This window comes from Cryptotermes secundus, unplaced genomic scaffold (assembly GCF_002891405.2).
Source record: "Cryptotermes secundus unplaced genomic scaffold, Csec_1.0 scaffold72, whole genome shotgun sequence".
Classification (NCBI taxonomy): Eukaryota; Metazoa; Arthropoda; class Insecta; order Blattodea; family Kalotermitidae; genus Cryptotermes; species Cryptotermes secundus.
The window spans coordinates 216582-239051 of NW_019730103.1; the positions used below are offsets into that span (position 1 = coordinate 216582).

Sequence of the window (22470 nt, forward strand, 5' to 3'; positions counted from 1 at the left end):
GTTCTGTTGTTGACCTCGTTACCTTGGAAATGTGCCGAGCGAAGCCCCGCCCACAGATGGTCAGATTTTTGTTGTGGGTGTGAAACATGGTCTCTCAGACTAAGGGAGGAACAGTGCGAATGGCTGTGATACTTGGGCTCTCGCATTAAGAGAGGAATATAGACTGAAGATGTTTGAGAATGGGGGGCTGAGACCCGAGGGAAGAAATAGCAAAGTCCGGGGAAAAGTGCGCAGTGAATGGCTTCATCGCTTTGCATTCTCAGAAATGTTTTACTTGGGCCATCAAGTGAAGCAGAGGAAGTGAGATGTGCATACACAATTTTGGTCGGAAAACGTGAAAGTAAGATATCTCTTGGGGGACAGGCGTAGATGTAAGAATTATATTAAAATGAAGAATTTCGTCTTTTGGGATGTGGTGCGATGTAGATCTTGTGTGAACCGACGTTTCGGAGGAAACTGTCGCCTCAATCTTTAGTATAGAAAACCCCACGAGGGAAGAACCAGCGTGAGCAGGTGGCTGCAGACAGTCTGAAGATGGAGGTGATATTGTCCTCCGAAACGTCGGTTCACACAATGTCTACACGGCGCCACATCCCAGAAGACGGAATTCATCATAGTCACCTCCGTGGGAACCTCAAATATTACGTACAGTAAAATGAATTTTAAAGAAATACGATATAGTGCTCTGAACTGGATTCATCTGGCTCAGGATAGATATTACTGGCGGGATATTGTGAACAAGACCTTGGATTTTGGGATTTCATGATTTCTCAAGAAGGACTGCGTTCCTTGGAGTAAGGAAGGAAATCACTTGAAGTATTGACTCATAAGAGATGTTTTGCTCGTATCCTTTATGTTAGATATACAGAGTGTCCGGATGAAAGGTATCCAAAATAAAATCATTATATATCAGAAAGCTTTTATTATACACATTTATGGGTTACACCACTACAAAGGGAAACTATCAAAGTTCTTTCTGAGTATATAACTTTCTCGATAAATTTCAACGTGGGCTGCCTTGGTGGGACAACAAATATCCAGGCTTGAAGTATGTTTGGTGTTACCGTAGCCACAGCGTCCCTTATGCGGGCTTTCAGGTGTTGCAGATCGTTGATATTAACCTGGTAGACACTGTTCTTCACATAACCCCACAAGAAGAAGTTCAGTGGGGTTAAATCTGGCGACCTAGGAGGCCAAGCGATTGATCTATCTCCCAACCATCACTCTGTCCAGGTGATGCCTGTTATGGTGACAGAAGTGTGGCGGCGCATGCGCGTAAGCCGGGCATGGAAAAGGAAAGAAACTTACAGGGTTTTCCTTTCCGATGACATAAACCGGATATGTGTATGACAGTTACTTTCCGAGATATGAATTTATTATTTTGGATGCCTTTCATCCGGACACCCGATATATGAAAATCCGCTTGCACTGGCCTTACACTGACATGGTTAACAACGGCAGGATGCAATATCCATTACTTCCTACACGCAAGTTTGTTATTACACTTGTAAACGCACGCCGTATCGATTTCCATATGTCTCTTGTGTCATTGCGAGGTCAGCTTAAGTCGAAACTTACCGAATGTCTCTTGTACACGTATGTATGACAACCTCAGAGTGCAAAGGAGGCGCCATTTCTTAATATCTGACTTGAGATGCAGAAACTAAGATGAGAGGCCGTCTTCGTGTACACTTCAGTGACAAACTTCAAGTTTTACTAAAAAATCTGAAGCCGGAATAGCTCAGTCGATATAGCGACGAGCTCAGCGGCTGTGGTTCGATTCCCGGCAGGTGTCAGAGACTTTATATCGGGGTTACAGTATATTTGGAATTTTCCCATCGCCAAGTATTCAAAAGAACACAACGTTTCGGAAACTGGGAGTGTTTCCGTCCAGAGGGAAAATGGAAGGCACCCTGCTCTGTTGGGCTCGTATCAGTACATACGCAGTGAGAGATAACAGGAAAATGTACATACACACCTGAAACTAGGTTAAACCAGTGACTGGATTCATGAACACCAGTGATAGGAATACCGTAATTTGAAATGTTCGTGTTATTGCTAAGCCACTTACCGCTAACCACATCTGTGGAACAGAAATTGAGCCCTGAACTAATGTCATGTGGATACCCATGAAAATGTCACTTCATATTGACCTTCCCGAAGTTACTGACCTCATTGCTGAAATATCCAAACCGGGTTGACCAATCACACGGGCCGAGAACCTTCTCTGCTCCCTTTCAGACAGGCTCTGGGCCTCACACAGCTTTCTATACAAAGGGTAAGGCGGCCGGAGCGTGAAGCTCACCATTAACCTCCTATTACCAAGTATTTGTATGTGGGTGAGACTGTAGCAACGAAACAGGAATTTCACGTCTTTTCCCACGTCCTCTTATAGTGCCGGAGGGTACCGCAATGTGTGGCCAGAATATAGGGACATTCTGGGTCCATCCGTGGCCCCTGACCCTGTCAGCAGAAGGCGCTAGTGGAGCCAGCCTCTGTAGCAGAGTACCGCAGTGTGTGGCCAGAATATAGGGACATTCTGGGTCCATCCGTGGCCCCTGACCCTGTCAGCAGAAGGCGCTAGTGGAGCCAGCCTCTGTAGCAGAGTACCGCAGTGTGTGGCCAGAATATAGGGACATTCTGGGTCCATCCGTGGCCCCTGACCCTGTCAGCAGAAGGCGCTAGTGGAGCCAGCCTCTGTAGCAGAGTACCGCAGTGTGTGGCCAGAATATAGGGACATTCTGGGTCCATCCGTGGCCCCTGACCCTGTCAGCAGAAGGCGCTAGTGGAGCCAGCCTCTGTAGCAGAGTACCGCAGTGTGTGGCCAGAATATAGGGACATTCTGGGTCCATCCGTGGCCCCTGACCCTGTCAGCAGAAGGCGCTAGTGGAGCCAGCCTCTGTAGCAGAGTACCGCAGTGTGTGGCCAGAATATAGGGACATTCTGGGTCCATCCGTGGCCCCTGACCCTGTCAGCAGAAGGCGCTAGTGGAGCCAGCCTCTGTAGCAGAGTACCGCAGTGTGTGGCCAGAATATAGGGACATTCTGGGTCCATCCGTGGCCCCTGACCCTGTCAGCAGAAGGCGCTAGTGGAGCCAGCCTCTGTAGCAGAGTACCGCAGTGTGTGGCCAGAATATAGGGACATTCTGGGTCCATCCGTGGCCCCTGACCCTGTCAGCAGAAGGCGCTAGTGGAGCCAGCCTCTGTAGCAGAGTACCGCAGTGTGTGGCCAGAATATAGGGACATTCTGGGTCCATCCGTGGCCCCTGACCCTGTCAGCAGAAGGCGCTAGTGGAGCCAGCCTCTGTAGCAGAGTACCGCAGTGTGTGGCCAGAATATAGGGACATTCTGGGTCCATCCGTGGCCCCTGACCCTGTCAGCAGAAGGCGCTAGTGGAGCCAGCCTCTGTAGCAGAGTACCGCAGTGTGTGGCCAGAATATAGGGACATTCTGGGTCCATCCGTGGCCCCTGACCCTGTCAGCAGAAGGCGCTAGTGGAGCCAGCCTCTGTAGCAGAGTACCGCAGTGTGTGGCCAGAATATAGGGACATTCTGGGTCCATCCGTGGCCCCTGACCCTGTCAGCAGAAGGCGCTAGTGGAGCCAGCCTCTGTAGCAGAGTACCGCAGTGTGTGGCCAGAATATAGGGACATTCTGGGTCCATCCGTGGCCCCTGACCCTGTCAGCAGAAGGCGCTAGTGGAGCCAGCCTCTGTAGCAGAGTACCGCAGTGTGTGGCCAGAATATAGGGACATTCTGGGTCCATCCGTGGCCCCTGACCCTGTCAGCAGAAGGCGCTAGTGGAGCCAGCCTCTGTAGCAGAGTACCGCAGTGTGTGGCCAGAATATAGGGACATTCTGGGTCCATCCGTGGCCCCTGACCCTGTCAGCAGAAGGCGCTAGTGGAGCCAGCCTCTGTAGCAGAGTACCGCAGTGTGTGGCCAGAATATAGGGACATTCTGGGTCCATCCGTGGCCCCTGACCCTGTCAGCAGAAGGCGCTAGTGGAGCCAGCCTCTGTAGCAGAGTACCGCAGTGTGTGGCCAGAATATAGGGACATTCTGGGTCCATCCGTGGCCCCTGACCCTGTCAGCAGAAGGCGCTAGTGGAGCCAGCCTCTGTAGCAGAGTACCGCAGTGTGTGGCCAGAATATAGGGACATTCTGGGTCCATCCGTGGCCCCTGACCCTGTCAGCAGAAGGCGCTAGTGGAGCCAGCCTCTGTAGCAGAGTACCGCAGTGTGTGGCCAGAATATAGGGACATTCTGGTTCCATCCGTGGCCACTGAACCTGTCACCAGAAGGCGCTAGTGTAGCAGAGTGGTCTGTGTAACTTGTTTATTACAGCATAATGTAAAAAAGGCAAAGTTGTCACAGTGCTTAACTAATTAAGCACAATACCATGAAGCCGTGGGGGTGTGGAGCTATGTCTCCATTGTTCTTGACCTTGGAACTAGTTGGAGGTGCGTGGTGAGCTTCACGCCCCTCCCTCTTTACCCCCTAGGAAATCATTCCCGGTACCCATTATATAGAAGGCTTGGTGGGCCCCAGAGCGGGTCTGAACGCTGCGGAGAGTAGAAATATCTTGCCATTCCGAGAATCCAACCCGGGCCGTCACTGTACCGACTGAGCTATTGATATACATTATTCTCAAAGTTAATGTCTGAAATGTTCTAACGAAAGTATTTGTTTCCTTATTCATCATTTTTATCCACGAAATCTTTGTAGTAGACGGAAATTGTAACCAGTGTTCGTATGAAATATATATATGGGTGGCAGTATAGCTTTCCCCAAGATCAGTCCACGTGGCTTGGATGTTTTATTAATGAACTTAGTAGGGATATCGATCTAAAACTGAAAGTTGCAGTAGTTCTGTTCTTCGTAAGCCTGTCCCAAGAACAGGAAAGGGTGTCCGTGAGAAACATTTCGCCATATTTGCCATGCCTGGAATACATGCTGATCGTTATGTGATATGTCAGAAAAGGTAAAGTTGACCCTGCGCTTAACTAATTAAGCACTAAACCGCGAAGGAGTGGATGACCTCGGCAATAGCTGAAGGTGAGTGGTCATCTTCACTGCCCTGCCGCTTATACCCATTATATAGGAGGTTTGGTGGACCCCAGCGCCGGTGTGGACGACATGGAAGAGTGAAAATTCTTGACCCTACGGGACTCGAACTCTGACCTCCCTGTCGTCCAGCCCGTAGCCAGTATGTGCTATATCATGACCCGCTAAAAGAAAATTTTGAATTTTGATCGCCATGTAAACCTCAGGCCTTAAGGTTCAATTTGAGTCTACTTCATGCTAGCAAGGAGACTGTTTTAGGCACACTTCATGAGTCATACGATGTCTGTCTGTCCATGGCTCTAGAGCCTTTTGGACCTTGGCCGCTTTCTCAGTTTCTTAGTCCTATATACAATCGGTAAGAGTCCTTTGACAGGGGATCAGCCCGTTGCAAGGCCGCTACCTACGCATGACAACACAAACATCCATGCTTCGAGAGGGATTCGAACCCACGATCACTGTGATCGGCAAGTCACACGGCGTACCGGAGTCGTAGGCAACAGAATGCTATATTGTGTATCGTCTTGTAGGTCACGGTATGGTATCCTAGCAACGAAGTTAATATCAATGTTTTGGTTTGCAAAACGTTTACTTTTATTAGGATTTGTAATTTCCGGATGGAATTTTCTTGGTACAGATGTCTTCTTTTTGGCTTTCCATGGCCAATCATTTATTCACTGCCGAATGCTAGAAAAAGAAGTCCTGCCCCCTTCCTAACGAATATTACTAAACCTGGCATAACTTTCAATCTCATGCACGGTGCGTGTCAGCAGCCAAGGAAATGAGTATTATTAGAAAAATACGGAATCAATACGGAACCCAAAAAGACACGAAATGACGGGAGGGCTGGAAACGTCGAACGTATTGACGCAGCAGCAATTAGCAAGGCTGGGCCGACTCCACTAACTGACCGCAAAGACAAGTGAACCGGGGCAGATCCGACCCGCTAAAAGAATGGTCCCTGTTTATATTGAAAATAAAGTTCAGTGATTTCGCTGGCGCCAAAGGAGTTCTGCCTTCTAAGATATAACGCCGTATATAGTCCATTAAGGGTCAACGGACGTTTCGGAGGAAGCTGCCCCTTTTCACAGTAAGCCGAGCAAGAAACCAGCAACCCAGCCCCTCTCCATGACGGTTTCTTCCTTGGGTTGCTCTTCAACCCTGAAGATGGAGGCGACGTGTTCCTCCAAAACGTCGGCTGACTTTCAACGGACTACACGGTGTTGCACCCCAGGAGATAGAAGTCTTCGTAATCACTGCTGTAAGAACCTCAACTTATACAAAATATTGGGAGACGCGACCAAGCAGAAGTCTACCATATATACCCAGTCCTCGTCACGCGTCTCAGCGTCCTTTTAAATTGACGTTACTGTTTCTCGTACGTGAACACTTCGCGCAGCCACCATGTTGGAACCGGGAGTGGCAGGTTTAGAACAAACGTATGGCATCGGGGTGACCTTCGGACCGGGGAACAGACACACCGCTGCGACATGCAAGTATGGCTGTTGCTCCAGTTAGACCTCCATGTATATTTCACTCATGTAAAATTGTTTTAGAAAATACATGTACCTAGATTTCAATACAGAGAAAATTTATTTGCCTTTTTTTTTTTTGAAGGCGTAATACTTATTGATATATAATTTAGCAAATTTGCCAGGTCTAGAAATGTGAACCCAACATCGAAACATGTGGAATGCCAGAAGAAGGCAAGTTATATCAGTGCTCTGTTATATGCGTAGTTGCCGGAGTGCGATGCAGTGAAACCTGAACATAATTGCAGTAAGTCGTGAGAAGATTTTTTTTTCGCTTTTTAACGTTGAAAGCAGTACACGGGGGTGCATATGGAAAGAAGCCGTAAGTATCAGAAAAAGGCCGCGCCATAGCTCAAGCGGTTAGTCGCTGGCTTCCCGAACCCGGGTCTGGTCAAGTGGGGTTTGTGGTGGACAAAGGGGCGCGTTGGGCAGGTTTTCTCCGAGTACTTCGGTTTCCCCTGCCAATCTTCATTCCACCAATTGCTCCACAATCACCCTCACCTATCATCTGGGGCTGGTACAATAGGCCAGAAGTGGCCGCAGTACAAGGGACTTAGTCCCACCCCACTAACAATAAAGAAAAAGTATCAGAAAATATAACAAATTGTGAGTATTGATACCTTCGCTACTAAGTACCCGAGGTTCTGTTGTTGAGTTCGCTACTTGGAGCTGTGCTCATCCAAGCACGCAGATGGATCTGGACGTACAGCGAGTGAAGTGCGTTACTAAATGCAATTCGTTTAGGAGTTTGACCATTTGTATGTATGAGAAAGTACGTGAAAGGGATAAAACAGAGTTGCTGTCGCACTGCGTGTATGAAACTGTCGTGATCATTTTCACAGCGCCTGCGCAATACATCGCATGGACTTTACCCAAATATCGACATGATGCGCCTGTTGCCCAGTGCTGGAAATGTGGGCTTGCTGTCGAGTTGCAGTGTCCGGAAAAGAATTTGTGCCTTCTCTCCTATCAAAATACTTTTGTTGCTGTTACACATCGAGAGTGTGGTGGGTCATTTGATGAATGAAACTTTGGTTCACATCGGTTTCAAAACGGTTATAATGATACATCATGGAAGTTTCCTAGAACAGGATTTTGAAGTGACAACGGGTTTCTGTGTCCAGTTACTGCCACTACTTCGGTTTTGCATAGTTTCTGCTGTATGAATATTTTTGTAACAGTTCGAACTGCAGTTTTCAGTTACTGATGAGAGAAAGAAATCTCGCTTTGTACTGAAACGTGACTCTGCCCATTGAAATAAGTTTCCACATACAAGAACATGCGCACATGGAAACCAAAATCATAAGTTATTGTCAAGTGAAATGATTGGTCTCTGGTCCTTCAAGAATCTCAGGAACCGGAAGTGTGAAGTACTCTTAGGTTTGATTTATGAATTATTTAGGTGTTGGTCTTAAACACGTTTTGTATCTTCGTTTTCTGCACCGGATATTCGCCTTATATTATGCAACTGCCTGTTATGTAAACATGTTTTTGTAATACACAGAATAAACATGTTCTTTCCAACGGTCACATTTCACAGTTTTTAACATTTTGCACTGTTTAATGTGTTTTGCATGTTATTCATGAAACGCACCTCTTGATACAGTTTATTTAACAGAGAGCTTCGGACACTCCATTAGGAATGTCAGCACCCTCTGGAAATTCGGTTCGGTTGTACTTATTGCACAAAGTACATAGTGTCACGTGTTAAGGGGTTGGCGTGACTAATACTAATGGGTTCTGGATTTGATGATTGCGTTTATTGGCACTTCTTTACAATTACAGTTGATTGTGACAGCTCCTCCTGATCGACGTCTGCCTGACGAATTTTTATGAAGAGTCACGAACTCCTCTCTGAGTCTCATTTTACGACCGACGGTCAGTCGGCCAGTCTGTCGTGGCATAAAGCTCCCATCTGAGACTTGCGGCCAGATTTTTGATATTGTTTGACAGTTACGGTGTTGTTTTTTGTGGACGCCCTCTCTGACGAGAGGACGGGTCTGTCTTTTGTATATGCTGCTGGTCCTTGCCAGCGCAGTCTTTCTCGGGTCCGAGACCCTAAAGGGTCACACTCTGCTCTTCATGAATGCGTTGTCTCGGAAACGTGCATGAACCGTTGCCTAGTAAAATGATTCCCTGCCTGGCTCCACTATTCCAGCTTTTAGGCGGTGTTCACCGAAGCGTTGCTCAGCAGTGGACTGTTCCATCTTGTCCCGGAGACGTGTTTAAACAAGCCGTTGTCTAGCTATGGATTATTGCGTCGCAATATTATTTTGATATATTAATGGGAGTATTAAAACAATTATTTTTTTTATTTTGTTTCTGCTTAAAATTTAAATTACGTTGACTTTAATTACGAACTGTGTGAGATGTTATAACCGCGTGTTACAGTGACTTGTATTGTGTTGTTCCTGGCAACTAAGTTCACTTGCGGAAAGCAGTCTGAATTTTTGACAGTAATTTTTAGTCATTAGTTTTCGGGACTGACCTTCCAAGTCGACACACTCCGAAATATAATGGAGAACCCTTGCGTCCTAAACGTTAGGATCGCTAACCTATGGAAACGCCGACATGATGACAGTAACGTTTAAAATTACCAATCAGCATGGGCTGATAGCGGGTCTGAATTTGGAATCTTGATCGCCGGAAGGACGACGTTTCACGTGTGACTTCGGAACAGATCGGACATGCCTTCTGCTCGTTCCGTCCACACAAAGAAAAAATGCATACGCGGTCTGGCAGTAAAGTTCGGGAACTCATCGCGGTAAAAGTGCCGCATAACTCATTGCTGCATATCACTGTGCTCGCCTTCAGATTGCTCCCGATGCCAGCGCCTAGTCCACCCCTTAAAACAATTTTGGGACTGGCCTTCAGAGCTGCCGTCTCTTTACTCCTGATGTCATCAGTGTCATCAAAATGTCTTCTTTTATCATCGGGGACAGAAAACAGTCAATGGGGGCCAGATCCGGTGAGCAGGGATGGTCTTCCAGCACCAGCTGAAGGCCCTCACAGACAGGGCCATGTGAGCGCGTCATTAGGCACCATTTTTGCACACCTTCCTCATGTTCAGATCTTCAGTTAAGATTTTCTTGTTTCTCTGTCGATGCCCACTTGCTCTGCTATGTTCCTGACGGTCAGAAGACGGTTTTCACGCACAACGGGACGAACCTTTGTAACACTTTCTTCAGTTCTGCTCGTAGCTGGCCGTTCTGATCTGTGTTTGTCAGTGAGCACGGCAAGCGCACGGTGGCGAGTTTGCGAACTTTACTGTCAGACCACGTACAGATGATAACTTAAAGCGAAGTCTTGAAACGTTGAATTGCTAACAAACACGTCTTTATCTGAATTCAAGGCACTTTGCTGATCGACCCGCAGTGGGCATTAGTTAAACTTAACAGTTGTGGGAGAGTAACGCAGCGATTTATATTTCCGGTTTCGCCTTGGACTCCATGACAGTGACTTCCGGCCACAGAAATCACTCTCCCAGTTTCCTGCAGCTTTCCACTCAGTCTCATCTATCGACGTTTCCTGGCCCACAACAATAAATGCAAATACATTTCCTTAACTTACCTTGAGTTCGAGAGCCGGGGTTCGATTCCCAGTAGGGGTGAGAGATTATTTTGTACTCCGCAACGTCCAGACCAACTCTGGGGCCCAGTGGGTACCGAGAGATCTTCCCTGAGGACAAAGCTTCCGGGGCGTGACGCCGGCCACTCGCCTCATCTAGTGCCAAGGTCAGTTGAAGTATACCTGCACCCCCCCCGTACGTCTTTATGGCGTGGTGCTTAATCAAGCACAGGGACAACTTTACCTTGAAGGAAGAGGGGTGTCAGTACGTCTTGAAAGCAGCACATCACGGGAATGTAAATTCGGAATGAGCTTCTGAAGCCGTGAATGTTTCAGACATTCGAACTGGGATGTTCGTGGCTTCCCTTAAGATGCCGGAAGAGTGCGCGAAATGAAGCCACGGCTCTCCCCCTCCACGCCCAACAGTGTCCACAGATTTACAGATGGCGCTGTGTAGACAGCGGCTTTAAGTAGGCCATGAATAAATAAATACCTGCATTCAGACGCCTGGTAGGGTTCGGGGAAAGGGGGGTGGGGGTGGCAACACGGATACAGAAAGGACGCTTACATTCGTGCCCCGAGTGGGGTTTGAACTCACATTCAGTTAGTTATCCTGCAACGTATAATTGGAACTAAATTAATGTAAAAAGATAAAGTTGTCCCTGTGCTTAACTAAATAAACACTACGCCATGAAGGTGTATGGGGAAGTGGATGTATACATCCATGTCTTCTTGACCTCGGCAGTAGATGGAGGTGAGTGGTCAGTTTCACGCTCCGGCCGCTTTACTTCCGGGGAAAGAGCCCTCGGTACCCATTGGATAGGATGCTGGGTGGCCCTCAGAGCCGACCTGGACGACGTAGAGAAAATTCTTGACCCTACCGGGACTCGAACTCCGACCCCTCGCTCATCCGTCCTGTATCCATTTGCTATACCGACTACGTTATCCCGGCTTGACGAAATTATTAAATTATACATTTATTTTTATGTATATATTAAATGGATGCTGCGCGTTAGTGTGGAACAGCTTGGGTTGGACGGGCGATGTACGGCGGATATCCGGAAAATAAAGATACAAGTCCCGTGAAAATGCAAGGGACATATAATCTCAGAAATGGCAGCGCTGCCATGTGAAATAGGAACCGTATGACAGGGCAGAGTTCACCGGCCACAGTCACGGCAACGTCGTACTCCCAGTGTGCGTTTAAAGCGGCCGTGTCGGCTCGTGCAGTAGTTTGATTTCTTCACGCGAAAGGAGAAGCCGCTGCTGAAATTAATCACCAACCTGTTTCTGTTTACGGCGAAGATGTTATGAACAGGCAGAACGTGGCAAAATGGCGTCGTGAATTTGAAGTGGGAAGAAGCGATGCTCATGATGAAGGCCATCCATTGTCACTGATGAAATCATAAAAAAAATAATGAAAACTCTCCATTAGCTTCATCAACAGTGTCCAGAAGTGCCAAGAACTGTTCTCCTGGCTAAGAGAGCAGGCGGGAGATTTCTACGACGCTGGAATAAAAAGAAACTCTTTCCCAGGCTCACTAATTGCATTGCGAGCCATGGTGACCATGCTGGAAAGTAAATACAGGTGTGTTGTAAATGTACTACAAGTGAATCCCTCCAAAAAATGCTTTACAATTATCTTCTGGACTTNTGTTTTCCGTTGAGATGTTTTTATCTTAGAAGGAAGATTCGTGGCGCAGTTAGTAAAGAATTCAGCTTTCCCGTCAGACATTTGCACCTACATGTAGAATTCTTTAATGCACTGCTGGAAGAAGATAAAAAGTAAAGTACGTTCAATAAGAGATAAAACGTTTATACTGGTTGGTAGTACAAAGCATTTTCCGTTGACGGGAGTAGGAGTGGGTAAGAAGTGAGAACTCTGTGCAAAAGTGATATTGATTTCCTTAAACATATGCATTCACAGAACATGGAACGTCGCGATGCAGCGGTTAGTACACTTTTGTTCTCAGGAGATCGTGGGTTCCGGAGCCGTTGAAATGTCTGAGATGTTTTGGGTTTTCTTGGTCTCCTGGAAGACGCCAGGATTGTGCTTTTCCCATCTCTTCCGGCCATTCCATATCCTGCCCATTTGTCACAAAGAGGGCATTAAATGAACCGCCCCAAAAATAATTATTTTCATTGTATTGAGACGTGTAGACCCATTTCTAGGGGACACGCGGTAGCGTAGTTGGTTCAAGCAATATGCTGGAAGCACATTGTGACAATATTGTTACGTGTAAGGCTGTACGCGTGACGAAAATGACGGGTTCTACTTCGAATGAAGGGATTTATTGGCACCTCGGTTACAGTCTGTATTAATTACAGTCAGTGTAGCGCTATCGCTGATTTACATCTTATAGTTCACTGTTACACACGCACACTAGTCGTCTCCTGGTAAGTTCAAATCGCTATGAATTTTTCGTGTCAGTTCGACCTCAATCATTCTGGAACCTCGGAACACAACTAAAAAACTCTTTCATCCGCAAGCTTATTCGCGTTATATAGCTGCGGGACAGACAACACAGAATACACGGTTCTACTGCAGACTATACAGAAAACAAATCACGTGATAGATGAGAACTGTTGCGGTGATGTCAGTGCACCTGCGCGGAAGTGTGTTTACCGAGCTGTTGCCTAGAAACGGGTTCTGTTCTGTTGTGTGCTGCGGGCGTTGCCTAGCCGTGGATTTACATGTCACAATATTATCGGAGCAGCAAGTATGCGTTTTCAAGACCGCACGAATTCGACGCCTAGGCGTGACATGTAGTGTGACCGTGCTGGAATCGCACGAAACACACAAAAGAGCACGCAGGTTCCTATAGTACAGTAAAGATGTTTGTTTCGGTTTGAAGGAAGTAGAAGTCTTTGAGACTCATTCTTTGCACCGTAACTTATATATCCTGACATCAGTTTACTGCAGATGCAAACAAATTATATTAGTGCAAAGTTAACCAATACTAGAATCTCCATATTTCCTTATGGCTTCGCAGCCCTTTGTTGGGCCTTGGCCGATTAATCAGTGTCTTAATCCTGTACACAGTCGGTAGAAGGCCTTGTACGGGGGATCAGCCCGCCGCAAGGTCGCTACCTACACACAGAATAAACGCACACATACATCCATGCCTTGAGTGGAATTCGAACCCACGATCCCAGCGTTCGAGCGAGCGAAGGCAGTTCATGCCTTAGACCGCACGCCACTGTGACCGGCAGAACCTCCATTTAGAGCATTTGTATAGAGTTATAGACTTCATATGGCAAAGCTAATCAGGAGTACAGCACTGCATAGAAAAATGAAATATTTTTCCCGTGCGTGTAACTAAACATAGGTTGTCTTCATTTCGAAGGATTTATGCCAGTGCTGTACTGTGACTTTCCCCCTGTGTTCTGGTGACGGGATAGGGACATACGCTATTTACCTGTAACGAACGAATCGATTAGCTCGTCCGGTGTGTGAGGCACTCTACCTGTTGTTGAACCTGAAGGTTCATCGCCGTCGCTGTTCGGATCTGTTAATCTGGTTCAGTTCCTCACAAGAACTATGAGGATTGTTGAAATGAAACCTGTTCGGAGAAGAGGCAGGCCCGTGGGCGCTGAGGTAGACATCCCATTGACTCACAAGTCAATGGATCCCCCTGTTCAACTAGACTCTGCTACTTCCGTTTGGCGTTTCCTTGAAGGGGACCGAATACGGGAACGGGTTTCATTTGAACAACCCCCACATTAAGGGATTTCGTTTGTGATAAGACTAGTTTTGTTTTCGTCCCTAGTGTTTGCTTTGGGGGGGGGGTTATAGGGGGATTCTTCTCGTGCTTGTAATGTAAGAGCTTTCGTATGATGTTATAAATATTTGCTCATTGAACTTGCGTTATTCTTAGGTTCCTAACACATAGGCAGCACGTTCCTCTAACTTGTCAGACTACACGGCGTCTCGTCCCAGAAAGTTGTTCTCTTCGTAGTCACCGCCGTCAGAACCCTAGATCTCACACGTTTAATTGATTTAAGGAGTTGCGTGGATATTCGCTAATCCGGATTAATGAAACAGAAGATAGCCCTGGAAGACAAATCAAACTTAGAAAAGAAATGGAATATTTAATAACATGCAGTGCTGGTGAAAGTAAACAAAAAATATCACTTCAGCAATTTCTGCCTCTGTCAGGAGCTGAAATTCGGTATCTCACTCTTTGAGCTGAAGCCAGTCGTGGATATTTCCTGCGTGGTTCCATTCTCTCAGTGTGTCAATGTGCCCTCAAAACACAGCCTGAAAGTCCTCTTGCCCCTTCTTGCTCCTAAATCTCACGTGTCTTAAAATATTGTCACGTGTAGGGTGGTATGCGCGACGAAATGACGGGTTCTAGTTCAGATGATTGGATTTATTGCCATCTTTGTTGCCTCCTCTCGTAATCACACTTAAATACAGGAAATAGAGCGCTATCGCTGATTTACACACTTTCCAGTCCACCACTGCACACGCACTGGGATTCCCAGTCTTCACTAGTCGTTTCCTGGCAGCGGATCTCAACACAGAAACTGTAACAGTCTTACTACAAGTATTACACATAAACAAATTCTTCAAATCACACGGACCATTCTCGTCCTGAACCCTCCTGGACTCTCCACTTTGTCATTCTCAGTTAACAAATGAAACCTGTCAAAGTCACATTGCGTCTGACAGTCATTCAGTCAGTAAGTCTTGGTGTCGAGCCCCATCTGGGGCTCATGACCAGATATTTATTACTGATTTGACAGTTTTGTTTTTTTTGGGGGGGGGTAGTGCTCCATCTCGGACGAGAGGACGGGTCTGCTTTTGCCAACGCAGTCTTTCTCGGGTCTGAGTCCCTTTTTTGGCCTCCTACGACTCGCAGGGTCACGGTGGATGTATTCGACCCCGCCTCCACACGGGGCGCTGCCGTCGCTATATAGCATCCGCATCGACCACGCAGAAAACACAGCTTCTGTTGTTGAAACGTGTTTACCGAACGATTGCATAGCAACGGTCGCAACATGGACCCCATGGAAAGTCAGTCACGTGATAGCCGATTGTCTAGATAATGTGGTACCCTCACCGTCTCACAACCCTATGGGCCTTCACGGCCTGTTACAGGGATAGCTTTACTTTTACTTTTTATGTGTTTTCTAAGTTTATTTTTGTCTTATATGGCTATCTTTTGCTTCATGAATCCGGAGGATCTCCCCACTAGCCTTACCGAGGGTTTACTGTAGTTAGTGAGATCTAGTGGCTTGGTCTACAGGGATGCAGCCCACTGGCCCTTGAAGATGACCTACTGTGAATCGCATATGTGCCCCGAGTTACTGCATCGCGTGCCGTTACCTCCTGTAATCGATGGTGAATAATTTAGATCGAAAACGTAAAATATGAAGCAACACAAACTCCATGCGCTTGGTATACCCCGTAATGGACTAGAAATGGAAAATTGGATATGAATTTTAAATGTTAATTGAATTTTATCAGCCGTTAGAATCTTTTGTATTTCAAGTTGATGAAGTAAAATCGTGACAGGCATTGCCAGTGGAAATGGCTGTAGAGCCCAGCAACCGTCACGTTGCGTGTCTGAAATTCCACACTGACCTGAAACGCACGTTACATTGTTTTATGGTCAAGTGAAGTAATTGAATCGATGGCAATAGCCACACAACTCCGAGAGTAAGAGATAAAGAGATGTACAGAGTCGTTCTTGTGCAAAGATATTGTGACGCATATGACCATTGCTAGGCAACGACTCGGTAAACAAGCCCGCAGCAAATACACAACCAATAATAGAGGACGTCCATTGTTAGGCATTATACGCGTTTTCTGTGGGTCCTCTTCGATGCTATATAAGTAGTTCAAGGGAGGTCGTCGTAGGCCATATAAGAGGCTTAAACTTGGCGGCGGTCAAGCATACGACCGTTCAAGTGACTAAACTGCTGTTGTAGCAGGAGTTACTAATGATAGGACATGATGTGCTGTCCCGAGAGCGGACTGACATAGGCCCTGTATATGTTGTATATACACACATTTAATAATATGTAAAATATAAACTGTACATACTGACAACAGACTTATTGCTGCTGACTGTGGCCCTGGCAAAGGGCAGGCACGTCCTCTCGTCAGAGAGAGCGCCCCACATCAACAAACCTGCACCTGTCTCACCGTAATAAAGATCTGGTCTTATGCCCCAGATGGGTGCTTCATTCCAAGACAGACTGTCCGACTCACCACCGGTCGTAACGTAACTTTGACTTGACGTCGGAGGTGAGAATGGAGCGAGTCCAGGGCAGTCGTGGAGGAAGGGTTCGGCTGAAGATTTATCGTGAGTTATTGTAATTGATTGCGATTACGAGGGATTGTGCAAGGAGTGGTCAGTCCGATCCCCGCCAAATTAGTCATACCCAAATGCATGACAGCAATTTTAGACACTTCCGCATTTCGACGGAGCGCGTAATAAAATCACTGCGTCCGTCGGGTCGCCTGTACAGATGCAACAACTCGATAGTTGTTTTTTGTTTGGTGTTGGGGAGTTTTAATAAAATTTCTGACTCATTCTATTTGTGTATGTGTGTGTGTGTGCGTGTGTGGTGGGGGTGATACAAGGTAGAACGTTACAGTGGGCTCGACATGTAACTCTGAAGGGGATACAAGGTAGAACGTTACAGTGGACTCGACATGTAACTCTGAAGAGGATACAAGGTAGAACGTTACAGTGGACTCGACATGTAACTCTGAAGGGATACAAGGAATGCACGCAGACTTCAAGTCACTTCGAAGGCTGCATAGTAACTTACTATACCGTCTGTTAATTTGAAGACAGTTTGTTTCCCGTCTGTGTCAGTGGTTTTGTCATTCTTAAAACTACTTCCAGTTTTTATTGATCCCAGTGACCAAGTTCCTTAATGAAGGTTACTGTGTACAGTTACCTCTAGTATCAACTTGGACAGGGCTCATTAAACATATATCCCAGTTCTAATTTTAGTTCAGAAAAATGTTAGTGGATTCTATGTTGCAGATGGACGAACTCCCTTTCACAGAATTCAGTTTTTCGTTGCGTGACCTTTCAGACCTTTAAAGCAACTGCACGTCGCGTTCTCATGGTTGGGCGTAGTTCCATTATTACGTTGCGCAGCGAGACCATGTTTACATCGCTGTCGGGCTGAGGGAAGGGGTGCAGTTTCACGCCGCAGTGAGGACATAGTGTGACAGTCTGATGTTGCCGAACTCTGGACTTGAAGCTGTGTGACAGTGATTGGTTCTGCAAGTCCAACTCCGACTCGTCCTTTGAGAACGAACGGACATATTTCGATTAAATATGTTACTGTATGGAGCTGAGCCGCCAGTTGCGCAAAAGCTCAAGAATTTCCCAGCATCTCATGGAACACAGTTCTTTGAAAAAAAAATAGCAAAATCCGCACGTTTGGGACCCCCGGGCTGACAAGAGTGCGCATTCATTAAATTTAGGAGCGGTCCCACAGGAACCTGGCACTAGTCTCATGCCACCATTCCAGACAACTTCCGCCCTGGACACAGTCATCCTGGAATGTCTGTCCACACCCGCACGAGCGGTTGATGAGAGTGGAAGCAGGTGGCATGGGAAGGCTCACTTTTCGCCGTGCTGTATTTTCTTACTTCACACCTCCAGATTCTCCTTTTTTTTTGTTCTGCTTTCAGTTTTTCAGCTGCCTCTGCGTCCATTCATTTTACTTTCTTTTTATTATTTTTATTATTCTCAGTGGGGTGAGGCAGTCCACTTGTACTGCGGCCACTTCTGGCCTATTGTACCAACCCCAGATGGTAGGTGAGGGCGATTGTGGAACAATTGGTGGAATGAAGATTGGCAGGGGAAAACGAAGTACTCGGAGAAAACCTGCCCCAGTGCCACTTTGTTCACTATAAATCCCACATGACACGGGCTCGAACCCGGTCCGTCGGTGTGGGAAGCCGGCCACTAACCGCGTGAGATATGGCACTTACTTGCTTTCTCTTTTTATTTACTATCAATAAACGTTTTGTAGGATTTCAGAAAAATATTCTGGCTGCGAGATTTTACCTTACGCTGTTTGCCTTACAGAGAAGCTTTCGGTAGTGGGCTTATTGCTTCCACGCTAGTGCGAGGACTGCTTCCTGGCAGTATTCGTATTCGTATTATTAGAGGGGGTGGGTTTCCCCATGCACTTAGACCAGATATTGTTCCATTGTGCGTCCCCCTTTATTTTCTATTGTCGCCATACCCTACCGGTAACGGTGTGTGCTATCAGCCCCGTTGAGCCAACGAGGTCGGCCCTCGGTACCTTGATGCTTCCCCCATCTACCAGAGGCATTGGAAACTACTTGGCGGGAAAGTATTGCTGTTAATTTAGCTCAGAGGTCTCCTAGAGACATGAGGTTCTTTTACGTGCCGTAAATCTACGACACGGGACACACGGCTTAAGTCCCTCCCGGACGACTTGTTCCCTGAATTTTTCCGCCCTTAAAAATTCCACGACCTCCGCCGGGTTTGAACCCGCGTACCTTGAGTCATGAGGTGGGAGGCCGCTTTCCTGGCAGTAGCTATATTGAAAAGTATTAGAATTAGGCAGGTGTAGGCAGATCAGGACCATCAGCACGAAGGGAAGAGTCAGCATTTGAATATCCGTCTTCGGTCCCTTTCAGATTATCATGAGGCATCTTTTCTTTTTGCGAGCGATCTCACGTGGTTCAAAAGCTCCATCGGATATGATATTTGGCGTCGTAAGGTTACATTACAGAAGCTGCGAAGGCGTGGCGTGTTCGGTGTTGCATATTCGACCCACCTGCAATTTTGATGCAGCATGTAGATGATCGCAACGCTGTATTCAGATCACCGGAAACATGCCATAGTAGATTTATGTAAATATTTTTTGCTCCTCCGAATTTCAACACGATGTTTTTATTTATGTTTATTATGACAAAGTTTGTAGTTCAAGCTTTTCATCCTTATAAATACATATGATATGTCTTTCGTGCGAAATTTGCCAGTAATGAATTCATTTGTAAAGCTTCTGGTAATATTTTTTTGTTGTTGTGATGTAATTACTGAAGCTGGCACATAACTGGGTCCTTAGGAAATTACATGTGTCAGGTTATGGTAAAGTTTGCTCATTATGGGGCCAGGCTAATGTGATTAGAAGTCGCATTTCTGTCAGTGGTATCCAAGTTCACACTGGCACACCACTCCCATTTTCTGTCCATGAAAGTTCAGAGGTCACTACAAATAAATAATTGATAAACCACTCATTATGGACATTAAAGTGTTTGTTCAGGATGTCTCTAGTATTGCTTTTCAACTAGACATTTTCTCCTTTAAGGGACATACATTTGAGTGGAGCCCAAAAATGTATTCAACAAATAGGGGATTACACTAAATACAGGAGCGTGAAATTGGGATTTCACTTTATCATCTTATAAGAAATACATGGGCATGAAGGGATTTGAAAGGGCCATTTTGGTGTACCAAGAAGTAGTAGTGCACACATTGGCCACCAGGGCACATGTGACCAAGGTACCATCCGTGAAGTATGTTTCATGGAGGTTGGGGACCCCAGAACAAATGAAGAACCACACTAAGAGACACATGACATCATTTTAAATTATTCTCAGATTATTTTAAAATTTGAATTATTCTAACAGGAACCAGCACAGATGTTTATATTACAGATCAACCTATGAACATGTATCTGATTTTGGCATCGTGTGGCTGAAACATGTCATGAGTTTGCATGGGAACTAGGTGATTTGACATGTGTGTATACACATGTTGTGGTGTGTTTACGTCTTGTAACACGTGTTAGATCGTCAGATCCGTCTTAAAGGACTGTGAGTATGATGGAATTCTTTGCTGTTGCAGGTTCTATAATGTTCCATGTTAGGAGGAGGCCTGCTGATTACCATCCACGTAAACGGAAGAAGAAACCTCAACAGAAATGGAACAAAGGCAGCGAGCTCATGGAATATCGCTATGAGGATGGATATGATAGGCTGCCTTTCTTCCTTGAGCTTAACCCAGGTATGTTGTACTTTAAAAGGATGGCCGGTTTCTTTATTGATGAATATTTTAGCATATTCTCAGGATTTATTACACTCACAGCAGATATTTGCTGGCATTTACTGTTATGGTTGTACTGGTTGTGTTTAGGTGTAATCGTTGGGACATGAACACCATAGTGACAGAGCCCTCAGTTACCGTACTGTACGGTTATAAGTATTCCTTAGATGTACCAGTGTTAGTAGCATTACTTACAGGAATTTTGATGGAATTTTATACAGAGCAATCATACTAAAGAGGAACCTGTAATAATACTTTTGGGCCAGTTCTTTAATGAGTACCTCAATTATATTCCTCTGAATAATGTTAAATAATTGAATAAATTGAAGATAGAAGCTGTAAATGTTGTGTAAACTTTCTGTAAGTTGTAATTTGTTTTTGTGAAGTTCTGTACAGTTTACTTGGAATGTAAAGAGTGCCTATATGAACGTTTTAGAACATCCCTGTGTGGCTACCCAATGGCTATGCTTTTCACTTGCCCTTCTCTCGTGGTAAGAGTTACGTATCTGCTAAAATGCGAGACAGTGAAGAAAGCTATGATCTTCTGTTCTTTCAGATGGCACTGACATTACAAATGGTACACCAAAACGTCACCGACTTCACCCAAACGTGACTGAAGTTGGGAGTGAACGACCAATAAATACAGCTGGGTCACAACAGCATGGCCATCAGTCACAGTCACTACAACTTTTTGGGCCAAATGTTCAGCCAAGACACTGTGTCATTGCACATACAGAAGGAATTGTTACAGTTACGCCGTGCAGCGGAAATGCAGAGACGTATGTGAATGGTCAGCGCATTTATGAGACAACAATATTGCAGGTAACACAGAATGTTTTAGTTCCACTTCCACTAGTAATGAACTTGATTCATGGATGCAGTCGAAGGTAGAACTGCTAATTGCAAGTATTTTATTTGTAGCACTTTAAATGCTGCTGCTAGGTAAAGCGTGCCTGTAGAGTTAAAGGGCAGTATGGAGCTGATGCAGCTGTAAATATCAGTTTTATTGTTTGGGTTGCGGATTCAAAAACTACTAATGAAATTTACAGACTGGCAAAGGTGTAAATATTGGTTCAGGTCAGAAAGTTTCGAGAGCTCTTTAATTTATATTGTAGCGTGTTTGGTTGTCTGTCACGCTACAAATAAGTTGACGCCGTCGTCTGATATATAGCGAATTTATTTCTTTCGCTCATTACACACACTTTACAATCATCTGCACTTGCAGTCTTACAATAACCGATTACAATATTCCGGCGATACTGGACTCAGACGGATATTCCGAAGTTTCTTCTCCGAAGGGTGTTCCGCGACTCACTGTTTTTCGCTGAAGCTGGGCTATCTATAACCTTGCCCACTGTTAGGCAACGAACCCTCCGTTATAACCATGGAGACTCCTGTTAGAATTACAATGGAGCCATTGTTGTCTCCTCTGCAACGGTCTGTTCTATCGTTTCCATAGAAGTGACTCTTCTGTATTCCCGACACGTTACAATATCTAAGAATCCTGCTGTATTTTTTAGCATTAAATATAATTCCACATAGACTATAGATTTTTTTATATTCATCATAAAACGTGCTGTTTGTTTACCACCTCAATAAAGGGAACATCTTTGTAGGATAGTTTACTTTTTAGACATGTCAGTTACAGAGAATGATGTTCTGATTAGGACTTTTGTTACAGGCTTCAACTGACACATTTTTTTGGATTGATCAGCAGGTTCTGTAATTGATAATTTTGAATTTCTGTTTATTAAAGAAATGTGGAGTGTACGTATTTTCCAAGTGTAATTTTACGTTACATACTCCGCTGATCTTGAGGTTCATTTTTATTGCTGGTGAAAATCTTGTAGCTGGACAGTTTCAGTGAATAACATTTTGATGCATTCATTTGCCTTCAGATGACAATATTGATTTGCAATATTTTTTGCCCTTGTTTTTTTTTTTCTAGTACAGATTATTGTACTATCATTCTTACTATGATCACTTATAATGGCCATGCTAGGTGAACCTCGGAGATGTGTGTCCCATAACCAGAGACTGTTGCTGTGTATCTTCCACTGAGCACACTAGTTCAAGTGATAATACCTCTGAGTTACAGATGGGAAGTACCTGGTTTGAATCTTGGTGAGAACACCAACCATCCTGACATAAGTTTCTTGTGGTTTTCCTCATGCCTCCAAGCAAATACTATGACAGTGTTACATTCTTTGAGTGACTGTAGATGGGGTTGGGTTGGTAATTGAATTTATTGAACTCCTA

At 45.5% G+C, this 22470-nt stretch overlaps 1 protein-coding gene across 8 annotated transcripts in view; it reads left to right on the forward strand.

Annotated features, from left to right (window-relative positions):
* The window catches only part of LOC111865986 (afadin), a 211199-nt gene that overhangs the window by 121684 nt on the left and 67045 nt on the right, over nt 1-22470 (forward strand). For all 8 annotated transcript variants that reach the window (XM_023854438.2, XM_023854437.2, XM_023854442.2 and 5 more), the window contains 2 exons: nt 20014-20172; nt 20768-21033. In XM_023854438.2, the coding sequence (XP_023710206.1) occupies nt 20014-20172; nt 20768-21033 (425 nt within the window). The remainder of the gene's footprint in view (nt 1-20013; nt 20173-20767; nt 21034-22470) is intronic.